Raw genomic sequence first — 15,257 nt, forward strand, 5'->3', positions numbered from 1 at the left:
ATTAAATGTAGTGCACTTGTATTTTTCTGTACTATTCCATTAAGAAAAAGCACTTGTTACAAAGCACTAAATTGGTATTGGACCTTGTAGAGTGTGATCAGCAGTTTGCAAAGAACTATGTTATGGTGACTTTGCTTTAAAAATTGTTCATATAGGGGCGCCTGGGTGGCTCATTTGTTAAGCATTTGCCTTTGGCTCGGGTCGTAGTCCCAAGGCCCTGGGATCAAGTCCCGTAATGGGCTCCCTGCTCAGTGGGAAGGGAGCCTGCTTCTCCCACTCCCACTCCCACTCCCCCTGCTTGTGTTCCCTCTCTCGCTGTCTCTTTCTCTGCCAAATAAATAAATAAAATCGTAAAAAAAAATTGTTCATATCATATGTATTGAAAATACTTTTTTCCTTTATGGCTTCTCATTTTTTACTCTTGCTTGGGAATATTTTCCCTGCTTTCTACATTTTATTTTTTGTATTTAAATTATTAATATATCTGGAATTTATAGTACATATTATGAGATGGGGATCAAATATCCCCCTGTCATTTTTAAGAAGTTGATACTTTTCTCCACTGCTTAGAAATCCCATAATTTTAATAATAAATTGTTAAATATTTTCAAGTTTATCTGTTAATTTATTACCCTGTACGTTAAGAAATTTAGTTTTTTTAGATTAATTTTTTAAAGTTACTATAGAAATGTAATATACATATAGAAAGTATATGTATGATAATTGTATATTTTGATAAATTTTGACAAACTAAACATAACCTGTGTAACCTGTGTGCCCTGATCAAGAAATTAAATATAGTTTATTTCTACTAAGCTTTTTTTTTTTTAAGAGTTTATTTATTTGACAGAGAGAGCACAAGCAGGGGGAGCAGCAGAGGGAGAGGGAGAAGCAGGCTCCCCGCTGAGCAGGGAGCCTGATGTGGGGCTCGATCCCAGGACCCTGGGACCATGACCTGAACCGATGGCAGGCGCTTATCTGACTGAGCCACCCAGGCACCCCTATTTCTACTAAGATTGTTTAATGTGAAAGAAAAGATTGTTTAATGTTTAATTATACAATTGGGTAATGCTTACATATTTTATAGCTATTCTGAACTTTGATTTAGTTTTTCAGTCAGTACTCCTGGTTTTTCTATAGACTCAGGTATATCACCTTCATTCAATAGGAAGTCTCCTAATCTTATATTTTTCTCTCCCTGAGGCATTGAATAGAATGTCCAGAGCCATACTAAAGATTAGGAGTGGAGGTTATCTTTATATTCGCTCCTGACAGCAGTTGGAAATGCCCCTACTGTCTCAATTCCTGTGTCGTAATTTTAGATGAGCTGTTGGGTTTTATTTATTTATTTATTTTTATATGTTGGGTTTTAAAAATAGGGATTAGGGGCACCTGTGTGGCTCAGATGGTTGGGCGTCTGACTTTGGCTCAGGTCGTGATCCCAGGATCCTGGGATCGAGTCCCGCATCGGGCTCCCTGCTTGGTGGGGAGCCTGCTTCTCCCTCTCCCTCTACTGCTCCCCCCGGCTTGTGCTCTCTCACTCTCTCTGTCAAATAAATAAATAAAATCTTTTAAAAAAAATTTTAAAAATTAAAAATAAAAAAATAAAATTAAAATAGGGATTAGTAGGGGAAATAGAGAGTGATTGCTTAATAGGTACAGGTTTCTTTTAGGGGTGATAAAAATGTTCTGGAATTAGATAGAGGTGATTATTGCATAACATTGTAAATATGCTTAAAAACCACTGAATTTTACGATTTTAAATGGTAAAATGATTAATTTTATTTTGTAGGCATTTCATCTAAAATTTTTTTTAAAGGAATTATATCATTCCCACTAAACACAATGGTGTAAGTGAAAAGACAGAAAATACTAACTGCTAATAAGAATGTGCAACAGTTAGAGCTATCATAATTACTCGTGGGAGTGTATGCTGATAACCACTTTAAAAAATTCTTTGGCCTGTCTACTAAAGCCAAAGTTAACATACACATACACACACACTTGATAACCCAGCACTTCCACTCCACCCAATGTGTATATATTATATGTTCACCACAAGATTACAGTAATATTTATACTGGTATACAACCAAAAATAACTCAAATGTCCATCTATGGTACAATCAGTAAATACATTGTAGTATTTTCATTCAGTGAATTACTGTACAACAGTAAGAATCAATGGACTGCAACATGGATGAATCACAAGTATAATTTTGAGTGAAAGGAAGTCAGCTATGTAAAGTTTGGAAATAAGCAAAAGAAATCTATGATAGATGTCAAAATAATGGTTACCCTTTGGCAGTGGAATGATGACTATACAGGAGTTTCTTGGCTGGAATCTGGGCACTTGGGGAGTTCATTTATGAAAATTCAGTAAGCTATATACTTAGGATTTGTTCACTTTTCTGTGTGTATTTTGTATTTCAGTACAGTTTGCATTAAGATAATAGATATTGCCCATCGAATGGTACCAGTGTAAAAATATTTTAAAGATTTATTTGGAGGGGCACCTGGGTGGCTTAGTCAGTTAAGTGTCCAGACTCTTGATTTTGGCTCAGGTCATGATCTCGGGGTCATAAGATTGGACCTGCATCGGGCTCTGCACTGAGCATGGAGCCTGCTTAAGATTCTCTCTCTCCTTCTGCCCCTCACAACCCCGCCACCCACCCCCTTACACTTCCTTGCTCTCTCTCTAAAAAAAAAAAAAAATTATTTTGAAAAGCAAATAAGTATACCAAAATATTTACAGGTATGAGTTAATGATATTTGTACTTTAATTTTTTTTCTTTTTCGCTACACACCCCTTTTGGTATTTTATTGAAAAGTAAAAAGCAGGAGCGCCTGGGTGGCTCAGTCATTTAAGCCGCTGCCTTCGGCTCAGGTCATGATCCTGGGGTCCTGGGATCGAGCCCCACGTTCGGCTCCCTGCTCAGCAGGGAGTCTGCTTCTCCCTCTCCCTCTCCCTCTGCCTGCCACTCTGCCTACTTGTGCTCTCTCTCTATCTCTCTGTCAAATAAATAAATAAAATCTTTAAAAAAAGAAAAGTAAAAAGCAAAAGTAATATTTTTTTCAGGGGCTTTACATTTCACTCATGTTAAATCGTAAAGTTCCTGTGGCTCTTATTCCAATATTTGCATAGATAATATGAGATATTTCTGTGCTTGTTTTGTAGGCATATTTTGTCAACAAACCAGTAAATGGCCCCAAGTCAGAATCCATGGAATACAGGAGGAGCTATGGGGGGGGAACAGAGATTGGAATTAAACCCACCTCCCCTCGAAAATGTAGCTAAAAATGAAGAAAGTATGACAGGTATTGAAGTGGAGAAGTGGACGCAGCACAAGAAATCACATTTAACCGATCATGTCAAAGGCGAATTTAAGGCAATTGTGACAGAAGCTGAAAAATTAAAAAATTCTGAAGATGACAGGAAAAAAGTCCTACTTACTGACTTAATTGAGCCTCAGAAATTGTTTGCACAAACCGTAAGAAACGGCATTAAAAATGTACACTATTTACCAACCGAAACAAATGTGTCTTTTAAAAAATTCAATATTGAAGAATTTGGCAAGGCATTTGAAAACAAGTCCTATAAATTCCTGAAAGACACTGCCAACCATAATGCCATGAGTTCCATTGCCACTAGTACGAGCTGTGATCATCTCAAAGGGAGAAATAATGTTTCAGTCTTCCAGAAATCTGGCTTTAACTGCAAGTCTTTTCCAGATCCTGCAACGTTCCACTTAAATAGTCATACTAGTACACACAATGAAAGTGATGAACCAAAATCTCTAGAAAATATACCAAGTAAAGAACTGAAAGGTGGATCTCCAGTTCAACCAAGTCTTCTATCCCTAATGAAAGATAGGAGATTAACACTGGAACAAGTGGTGGCCATAGAAGCTCTGACCCAACTGTCAGAAGCCCCATCAGAAAATTCCTCACCATCAAAGTCAGAGAAGGATGAAGAAACAGAACACAGAACAGCGAGTTTGCTTAATAGCTGTAAAGCTATCCTCTATTCTGTAAGAAAAGACCTCCAAGACCAAAACTTACAAGGGGAGCCAGAAAGCCTTCATCACCATCCATCTTTGGAAAAGCAGAGTTCATGTGACACGGTGGTATTCAATGGCCAAAACATTTCCAAGTCACACAACAGCTCAGCTGCTAACCAGTCACCTACAAAGTCACAGGAATATTCAAAAGTCACAAATTCGGTATCTCTTTTCATACCAAATTCAAATTCACCTAAAATTGACACCAATAAAAATGTTGCTCAAGGTAGAATCACTCTTGATAATGCTAAGAATTTGCACCATTTGCCACCATCTAGTGATAAATTGGGATACTGTAACCAGTCCCTGGCCAACAGTAAAAAGATAGACTTAAAAGACGATCCGTCGTGTCTAAATACAATACACAGCAAAATAGAGGAAGACGTTGCAACCCAGTTAACACAACTTGCATCAATAATTAAATTCAATTACATAAAACAAGAGGACAAAAAGGTTGAAAGTACACCAACAAGCCTTGTTGCATATAACGTACAGCAAAAATGTAGTCAGGAGAAGGTCGCAGTACAACAGAAAGCACCTTCCAGTGTACAAAATAATCATAGCTCATCATTGACAAAGCAAAAGAACACAACACAGAAAAAGACAAGAGCTACCCCATCGAGAGATCGGCGGAAAAAGAAGCCTATAGTCATAAGTTGTCAAGAAAATGACCAGAAAAAGCAGGAACAGTTGTCATATGAGTATAGTAAGTTACATGACATTTGGATAGCATCTAAGTTTCAAAGATTTGGTCAGTTTGGTCCACACGACTTTCCCATTCTCTTGGGAAAAATTCCTCCCCTAACCAAAGTATGGAAACCACTGACTCAAACGAGTTCAGCATTAGAACACAAAAAATTATTTCCTCCACTCACTCAGATAAAATTTGAGCGCTATTATCCCGAATTAGCACAGGAAAGAAACATGAAGGTTGAACCGTTGGATTCTCTCCCATTATGCCAGTTAAAAACAGAATCCAATGGACAGGCGTTTACAGAAAAAGTTGATAATTCTCAGGTACAGCCAACAGTGAATGTCAATCAGAAAGCTCATCCTTTACTCCAGCTCTCCCCTCCAACTAACCAGTGTGCTAATGTCATGGCCAGTGATGACCAAACACAGTTCCCACGGGATGTTAAAGACCAACTCATGCATCAGAAACTGCCACCATTGCCTGGTATCTCTCATGAAACCCCCTTACCAGACCCAGCACAAATTCTCAGGAATGTCGATGTAGTATGTTCAGGTGGGATTACAGTGGTTTCTACCAAGAGTGAAGAGGACATCTGTTCATCTACTGTTGGAGCTTCGGAATTTTCCCCAGTAGACAGTGCACAGAAAAGTTTTAATGATTATGCCATGAACTTCTTTACCAATCCTACAAAAAACCTGGTGTCCACAACAAAAGATTCTGAATTGCCAACCTGCAACTGTCTTGGTAAGTGTGTGCATGTGTGCCTGAGTGCATGTGTGTGTGTGTGTGTGTGTGTTTCTTTGTTTACTTCCATTTTGCCTTGTCATGACCATATCAAATTTTGGGTTATCTTTTATATGTGGCATTTTTGCCCCATTCGTATACTGGTGAAAATGGACTGAATTCTATACCTGTTTTTCTGTTGGACCTCTATTGATTATGCTCAAATAATTGGGAAATTTTTAATTCATAATTTGGAAACTTTCTCAAGTGGAAAATTTGTTGATTTCTCTTGGCTAAATGTCTCCTAAGTTATTTATTGTACATATTGTAAGAATGAATTCCTTTAATACTCTATTAGGGTTTATTCTTCCTATATTTAAAAGTATTTCAACCTATAAGCATTTTGTTTAAGAAATATGTTGTATTGTGAGATATACATACACAGAATGTAAAACATACGTGCAGCTTAACAAATAACTATAAAAAGTATCTGTAATTGCCACCCCATTCAAGAACCGGAACGGGTTTGTTTCTTTTTCAATGCCTGGTGCTTTTCTGCTCTGCGATACAAAGAATGTCCCTATAAATGAAAATCCAGTCTTGGTCATTGAAGAATTTGTAAACCTTTTGAAATTTTAAAATATGAAATTGTTGTATGATATTGATTGCCTATAAAAAAACAAATAGTATGTGCAAATAGCTGATTTATGGAGCAATTTATAAATGATATATATTTTGTGCCTTAGGAGTCATTGAAAGAGAACATCCAGGAACTAATAATTAGAATTTTTATCAGTGTATTAAAAGCCCTGAGAAAATCTTGCTGGACTAATGATTCTTAGGCAGGCCTTATGAGAAAGTCGCTCAGTATTTGAAATACATGAAAGCTGAATTTGAACCCTGTAGTGATTATTCACTGTCTATGGTCAAATTTCATGTAAGTGATCAAATAAAAGAAGAATTAATTTACTCAAATGTAGCTGTTATTAGAGAGATTAAATAGATTGTGTCATTAAAGTTTCATAGGCTGCTTGATGCCCTCATTATTTCAGCTTTTATACAACTTATGAGGACAGAATTTGTGCAATAACCTATTTTGAACCCAAATAGGTTTAATTATTAAAAGTCTTATTTAAAAAAAAATCTTAAAATATAGCCCCAAATCACAAAGATTTAAGATTCACCCTGAACAAAGGAAATTTGTTTTGCCTGAAGTAGGTGTTCATTAGTACATTCCGGAATGGGTAAATGATTGTTTGGAAGGATAAACTATATCATTTTTATTTTTATTTTTTTTAAACCACAATAGAAGAAATAGTGAAGTGTAGCAATGACTTTTTGCTCTTGATTATCTAAAGTACATTTGATACTCTGAAGTCACGCCTTCCATTTCTCCACTCATCATTCAGCACAGTTTTGACAGCCTACCATGTGCCAGGCCCCGGGGATAGGCTCTTTTTAGAAGGATCTCATAATCTGAAAAGGGTGACAGTGCTGAGTGGGGTTGAATTGGGAGAATGAGAGGTTCTTGGAGCAGGGACAGAAGAGTATAGTAATGATGACTTCTGTTCCAGATCTTTTACTGCAAGTCTGATACTGTACCACGACCTTGACTTGTTATATTCATCACATGCCTACAAAGGGAGGATGAGTTATCTCCATTTTACAAGTGAGGAAACTAAGTCATAGGAGGGGGCACAACTAGTAAATGATTAACCTGGAATTCAAAGACAGGAGTCTCAACTTCAGAGCCTATGTTTATAGCCTCCTTCCTCTTGTTTTGAAAATCTGAATTAAGAAGGGGGCAGTATTTTTCTGAATATCATTACAAATGGAAAAAAAATCTCAAATTTAAAATGCCATTAAAATGTATATATCTGAGCTAGTCTAATTTTACTGTGTGCATAATGTCAGTAGAATGTCTAGTTTCAAGACTCTTTCCTTATACATTACATTGTAACTCGTCACCCTGTAGGAGTTGAGACACCTAGGCATTTAAAGTTTATTGAGCATCTGCAGTGGACTTGTGATTGTTTTATACATTGTCACATGTGTTTCTATAATCATTACATGTGAGGTTATTGTGCTCATTGTGTAAAAATGGGAACTTAAGAAAAACAAAAAAGCAGGGATGCCTGGGTGGCTCAGTCAGTTAAGCATCCGACTATTTCAGCTTAGGTCTTGAATTGCAGTCATGAGTTCAAGCCCCACATTGGGCTCCACGCTGGGAATGGAGCCTACTTTAAAACAACAAAACAAAAAAGCAGACCCACTCAGAAATCATCCGTGGAACAATCATATCTAAGAGTAAAAGATTTCCATGGAGGGCACCTGGATGGCTCAGTCGGTTAAGTGTCCGGCTCAGGTCTTGATCTGAAGTCCACTTGAGATTCTCTCCCTCTGCCCCTCCTCCTGCACACTCACTCTCTCTCGCTCTCTAAAATAAAATAAATACAATCTTTAATTTAAAAAAAAAAAGTTTTCCATGGAAGTATTGTGTTATAGCAAACTAAGAGTGATTAACCTCTGGATCATGTTTCCTCAATTTGAGCACTATTGGCATTTTAGATAGGATAATTCTTTGATGTAGGGGAGCTGTCCTCTGCATCCTAGCCTGTTAAGGGGCATCCATGGCCTCTACCCACCAGATTCCAGTAATACACACACACACACACACCTGCCCAGTTGTAACAACCAAAAATGTTCGCCAAATGTCCACTCAGGAAAGATCGCCCCTGGTTAAGAACCATTGCTCTAGTTCATCAGTAATAAGTTAAAATTTGTTCAATGTATCTTAGGAAGCCACAGGAGTAATCCTATATTTTATCTGATATCCAATGAAAATGATTAAATAATGACCTTTTGCTATAGGTGCACCATGGCCAGAAATACATTACTCAGCTATTCTAGTTAGACATGATTCTAAGAGGCCAAGTTAAGAATACTGTTTTTGAGAAATATGTAATTCACAGACATAAGATTTCAAATAATACAGGGGCTCCTGGCTGGCTCAGTTGGTAGAGCATGTGACTCTTGATCTCAGGATTGTAATTTCAAGCTCCACATTGGTTGTAGAAATTGCTTAAAATTAAAATCTTTAAATGATAACGATAAATTTCAAAAATAAAATTTCAAATAATAGAGAAATATGATGCAAATGTCTTCTTGCAGTACCATTCTCTAAAGATAAAACCTCTGTTAGAGTTTTTTATATGAATTAATGTTATTACTTATTTTCATTTTGCTTGCAGTTTTAGAAAATTTAAGTCTTTTAAAATACACTATTTTTGCAATTCGCTTTGTTAAAAATTTAATGAGATCTCAGGTTTTTCCATGTTTGTAAATATTGGGTTCTTTTTTAAGCTATTTTATTTATTTATTTGAGAGAGTACGAGCAGGGGGTGGGGGCAAAGGTAGAGCCAGGAAACGGAGCAGGGAGCCTGACCTGGGCTCTATTTCAGGATCCGAGATCATGACCTGAACTGAAGGCAGACCCTTAACCGACTGAGCCACCCAGGCGCCCAGTGTTTGTAAATATTAGTTTAATAGTTTTATTGTTTTCCTCTATATAAACATCCCTTAATTTATTCACCCTAGCATTTAGTGACAGATGCTAAGTGTGTTTCTCTCTCTTTCTTTTTTGATATTACAAATAATTGTGACAAGTAACATTCCTGTGTACCTTTGCATTAGAAATATATAATTATGTGAGCGTATAGTAGATAAACTCTTAGCAGTGCAATTGCTGAGGCTCAATTTTAATAGGATTCTGAGGCCAAGCTTTTAAAGATGTATTGCTCTTAGAAAACTTCTAATTTTGCACCTCAATTATTAAAAGATTTCTTTTAAAGCAGGAGATAGGAGAATAAATATGACCCACATCTTAAAATTTTTTGTTTTCCTCCTCTGATGCTTAGAGGAAGAATGAGATAGTTAGGAGCCGCAAGAAAGGAACAAGTTAAATTCTAGGGCCTATTGTCCTAGACTTTAATTATTAAAGTTTACCAAAACCTTGTCAGGATAAATTGTTCTGAATTGAAAAAGAAAAAAAAGAATTAATAAAAATAGCTCCTCCATGCCCCTGTGCAATTCTGTATAGCTTTGGGTCTAATAATCTTATTCCTTCCACAGATCGAGTTATACAAAAAGACAAAGGCCCATATTATACACACCTTGGGGCAGGACCAAGTGTTGCTGCTGTCAGGGAAATCATGGAGAATAGGTGAGGAAATATCCTTCCCTGTTAAAATCATTCATTATTGTGCACCTGACTCAATGCAGAGAGACTTATCTCTGGGAACAAATGAGAAGTGAATGGAAAGCCTTCAGGAGTATAATTCGGATGTTTCTTAGGGCCCAGGAAAAGAATAGTGTCCTGGTGTCCCTGCTAAGTCGTTCATCACGTGAGCCTTTGGGCACTCAACAAGACACTCACAAAGCAAGGCTGTCTTTGTTAAATCCAGAAATACTTATTTTGATATCATTGTATAATGGTAGAAATAGTTAAAATTACCTCCAACAACACTGCATTCACATCCCTTAAGCTTGTCTTGGAGCCAGTCCATTTTTTAAATGAGTGATCTTTAAGGATAAGTAAACAGAATGGGATAACAAATAAAAATATTTGCCACACAAAAGTAAATTTTTAACAAATGTAAATTTTACCAATTGGGGTGTTGGGTTTCTGTACTTCTGTAAATCTATATCTTCTGTACCTTAAGATGTTAAAAGGGTATATCGCCATTAATTGCAATTATTTTCCCTCCACTGTGTTTTGTACTCAGGTATGGTCAAAAAGGAAACGCAGTAAGGATAGAAATTGTAGTGTATACGGGAAAAGAAGGAAAAAGCTCTCACGGGTGTCCAATTGCTAAGTGGGTAAGTATTTTGTACTTATGCTTTTTTCAAAAATGAATTTATTCCACATACAAAATTAATCAAGTTATTTTCCCTGAAAATGTGGATTAGAAAAGTATCAACTCTCATTATTCCCTGGGAAATAATAAGGAAATGATTTATCTTAGCCTGGGCTTTTTATGTTAAATGAGCAAAAGTTCACAATTATTACCAAGTGATCTTCATCTCCCCAAGGTCACCACTTTTACCAGTTTCTTGTGTACTTTTTAAGATCTTTTAATGCAGTTATAACAGGATAGCATAAATAAATGGTACTGAACTGTTCATACTGTTTTATAGCTTTTCTGTGTCTCTGTATTTTGTGATTATTTCCCAAGTCATTATCCATAGGACCACCTTAATGAGGGTCATACGATTCTGAAAGCAAAACTAAATTTTTTATGACATACTCCCAAAACTGTTCCCATGACTACTTGGAGTTTTCTTTTCTTTCTTTCTTTCTTTCTTTTTTTTTTTTCCTACTTGGAGTTTTCTAAACATGCAGAACCATAAGAAGGCTGCATTCAGCTTCTTTAGGAAGTTCTCAAGTGAAAACCAAGTTCATAGCCAAATGTATATATTCAATAGGATGTTCATATCCACACAAGGATATTAACGAGTTGATTTGGAATTTTTGACCATAGAATCATTTGAGATCCCTGTTCCATCATTTGTTAATAATGATGATGATGTAAAAAAAAAAAGTTTTTAATGATGATGATGGCAACAATGGTAATAAAATAATAGCAACTATCTTTTATTACGTATCAGGCACTATGTTAAGAACTTGATATACATTGCCTCATAAATCCTCACACAAGGACTCCATTATGATTTTGAATAAGGTAAAGGTCACTATTTTCATACATCTTCTGGAGAAAAACAAATGCAAAACAGAGGTAGGATTTTTTTTTTTTTTTCCGCCAGAGGTAGGATTTAAACTCGGGTATTCCTAAAGCAAGACAATTGCCACACCCGTAGCTACTCTAGTAGTAGACTATTTGTCCTAGTTACTTTTCCAACTTTGGGAGGTGACAGCAGTTACAAGCACAAGAGCTGCACTCTGAACACTGAATACTTTAGAATGCCTCATTTCTTCAGTCTGTCTGGAGATAGATTGAAGTCTAGTCTTGTCAAAATACACACAAGCTCAGAGATCTGGGATTTCCCTTGTTTAGTTATCTTACATATAGTCAAGTGCACAAATCCTAAATGTATCTATTGAGGTTCTTCTTCATGTGTATAACACTATCTGGATAATGATATAATCATTTTAGGCACCCAGAAGGCTCCCTCATGGCCCCTCTCAGCCAGTGATTCCATATAATGATTACTACTATTTTGACATTTATCTCCATAACATTTGTTTTTGTTTTTTAATGAACTTCATATAACTAGAATCATATAGTATATGCTCTTTTGTGTCTGTCTCCTTTCACTCAACATTTATAGAACATAGATTTAATGGCTGGAGCTCCAGCAGCCATCTGGAAGCCTAAATTGACGTGATAGTGGAAGCTACGTACTAGGATAGTGGGAAGAAATATAGGAGCCCAAATTCTTGGTGATACCAGTAGAACTGCCATACCAACCTCAGCCCTTCTTAAATCTGAATTTATTTAACATGGGAGAGAAACAATTTTTTTTTTACTTTTTTAAAACCAGTGATTTGCGGGTTTTCTATTATATGAAATAGAATCAATTACCAACTAAGATAAACTGCCTTCAATTTGTTAAAATGTGTGAATTTTAGAACAACAACAACAGAAAAAAACCCATTTCAGAACAAGAAAAATAAGTGAAGAAATTTGTGCTTGTTGTCTACTTTCTATTGATTGCCAGGCCCTAGGCCAGATAGTGGGGATGCAAACATGAATTAAGATCTACCAGTCATTTCATTTTGTAGATGGAAAGAAAGAAACTGGCCCAGAGTTCTATCAGCCAGTTTGAGACTAGGCTTGCTGGCTACCGTTTACTTTACCCTCCAGGAACACATATATTTGCTGGGGTCACCTTGCCTCTCAAGAGCTAAATGAAATTTCTTCAAAATGCTCCGCAACTAGTTTTGAACTATTGTTTCCTCATTTCATGGATCAATCTCTTGTCTTATCATGCACTGCTTTCCACACTGTGTTAACTCAGCTATGAAAGTACATCCTTTTCTTAGTCCCCACAAAACACTCATATCAGTCAGCCTCTATGTGTAATAGCTTGGGTGAAGATATCTCTAAACAATCGCCAGTGATGTTTATTTTTTGTTTTGTTTACTCTTTTGCAAAAGAAATACGGTTGATTCCAAAGCATTTTAAAGTAGGAAATAATGTACAGATTGCCCATTTTTCTATGGATTAATAGTCTTCCATTGATTTTATGGGAGCCTCTTTAGAAAATTGACATTTGTGATAAAAGTTGCAGATGGATTTCCACAGTTTGTCATTGTTTTTAACATTCAGATTTTTTAAATGAAGTTTTATATTTAAAATATTTTTTTAAAGTTGGGGAAATATTTTATAGATGAAAAATATTTTTCATCTGTTCTTTAATGATTTTAGTATATTGTGTCTTAATTAGAAAAATCTAGCACTTCTAGCTTATAAATCTTCCATTTTCTTTTTGTTGTATTTTAATTTCATTTTTCTGCATTTATTTTATTCATTTTGTGTGTGTAGAATATTGGTAACAACTTATATTTTTTTCAGATGACTACCCTGCCATCCGACACCACTTACTTAATTATCCATCTTTTCTCCACTGATTTGTATTTGTTTATGTTAGTAGATTTTCAGTTCTGTTATCCCAATGTTGTGTCTCCTGTAAAGCATCAAATTACTCTAATTATTTAGGTTTTTGTATCTGATAGAGCTAATTCCTTATTTCAATTCTTCAGAAATTTCTTGACTTTTCTTGCCTTGTTTATCTTTCCATGAGTTAATAATTGTCTAATTGCAAGAATAAAGTCCTATTGGTATTATTATTGGAACCATATTGCACAGAAAATTTGGGGAATTTACTTCTCTTTGATGTTTAGTCTTTCTATCCTAGGTAGTATACCTCTCTATTAGCTAATGCCTTCTTTTGTCCTTCAGAGGTATTTTGATTTTTTTTTTTTTTAAAGAATCTCTACACTCAACGTGTAGAGAACCCCAACCCCGAGATCAAGAGTCATGCTCCGCCAACTGAGCCAGTTTTAATGTTTTGTTTCTAGAGTTTACATGTTTCTTGTTTTTCCAGTTTATTTTTCTTGTGTATCAGAAGTACACTTGTGTAATCTATAGTGACAAATTTGTATTCTCCTTTCCAAATTTTATATTAATTTCTTTCTTTTCATTTAATGCAATTAGTCAAACAGGCTAACTCCAGTTTTATGTGGCTTTAAATATGGCCTAACCTTATCTTGTTCCTCTGTTTAGTGGGAATTTTCCAGAGCGTTCTCATGATCAGGTCATCAGGGAAGGCCTCTCTGGGGAGGGAACATTTAAGCTGAGAACTGAGTGACAAAAAAGAGCCAAGTATGCAAAGAATACTCTCAAGAATGCAGGGAAGAGCATTCCTAAGCAGAGAAAACAGCAAATACAAAGGTAAAAGAAGAGAGTATATTCTTTAATAATCTCAGAGGCGTCCAGTGATTTTAAGTAGGTGGAGAATGGAACCAGGTGAGGGTAAAAATGTATAAGCAGAAGCAAGAGCATGAATGAATTTATACACCATAGCATGGAGTTTAGGTTTTAGTCCATGAACATGAAGCCTTGAAGCATTTTAGTTAGGGAGATGTTCTCTATCTGGTTTATGTTTTATAAAGAGCATTCTAAGGAATTAACTGACAATCTATTAGTTATCTGTTGCTGCTTAACAAGTATTCAAATTTAGTAGCTTCAAACAGTAAACATTTATTATCTCATAGGGTTTTTGTGGGTCAAGAATCTGAGAGCTGGGGCACCTGGCTGGCTCAGGCAGTAGAGTATGTGACTTTTTTTTTTTTTTTTTTTTAAGATTTATTTATTTGAGAGAGTGAGAGAATGAGAGAGAGCATGGGAACAGGCGGGGTTTGGGGGGCGCAGAGGGAAAGAACCTCAAGTAGACTCCCCGCTGAGTGCAGAGCCAGATCAAGGCTTAATCTCACAACCTGAGCAAAAATCAAGAGAAATTGAGAATCCGTTGCTTAACCAACTGAGCCACCCAGGCACCTGTGCATGCGACTTAAGCTCAGGGTCATGCGTTCAAGCCCAAATTGGGCATGGAGCCTACTTGAAAAAAAAAAAGTCGAGAATCTAGGAGTAGCTTAATAGAGTGCTTCTGGAAGAGGGTCTTGCATGAGCTTGCAGTCATCTGAAAAATTTGACTGCAGAGTATGGAGTGGAGCTGGACGGGTCATTTGCAGGAGGCTTTTCCTTGATGGCTGTTTGCTAGAAGCCCCATGTTCTTACCATAGGACTTCTTAAGTATTTCCTCATGTCATGGCAACTTAGTTTTCCCCGTAGTGAGTCAATCAGTGATAACAAGGAAGAGACTACAATGTCTTTTATGACATTAGCCTTGGAAGTTGCTACACAAGGGAGTCCTATTCAGTGTAGTTAGTTCTTTTTTTTTTTTTTAAGATTTTTCTTTATTTATTTGTCAGAGAGAGAGAGAACACAAGCAGGCAGAGTGGCAGGCAGAAGGAGAAGCAGGCTCCCTGCCTCTATCCCCATCCCAGGACTCCAGGGTCATGACTTGAGCCGAAGGCAGACACTTAACCAACTGAGCCACCCAGGCGCCCCCGGTGTAGGAAGTTCTATGCAAGGGTGTAAATACCAGGTGGTGGCGGTCACTGGGAACATCTTGGAGATGCCTAACACAATATTCCATCTCTCTTCTTCACTAAAAATATCAATATGTTAAAGACAC

At 36.5% G+C, this 15,257-nt stretch overlaps 1 protein-coding gene across 1 annotated transcript in view; it reads left to right on the forward strand.

Annotated features, from left to right (window-relative positions):
* Positions 1-15,257, forward strand: part of TET1 (tet methylcytosine dioxygenase 1) — a 128,899-nt gene that overhangs the window by 72,908 nt on the left and 40,734 nt on the right. The window contains 4 exon segments of the mRNA XM_021699977.1: positions 3,178-3,236; positions 3,238-5,498; positions 9,609-9,699; positions 10,262-10,355. Of these exon segments, the coding sequence (XP_021555652.1) occupies positions 3,178-3,236; positions 3,238-5,498; positions 9,609-9,699; positions 10,262-10,355 (2,505 nt within the window).

The sequence above is a fragment of the Neomonachus schauinslandi genome, chromosome 6 (assembly GCF_002201575.2).
Source record: "Neomonachus schauinslandi chromosome 6, ASM220157v2, whole genome shotgun sequence".
Taxonomy (NCBI): Eukaryota; Metazoa; Chordata; class Mammalia; order Carnivora; family Phocidae; genus Neomonachus; species Neomonachus schauinslandi.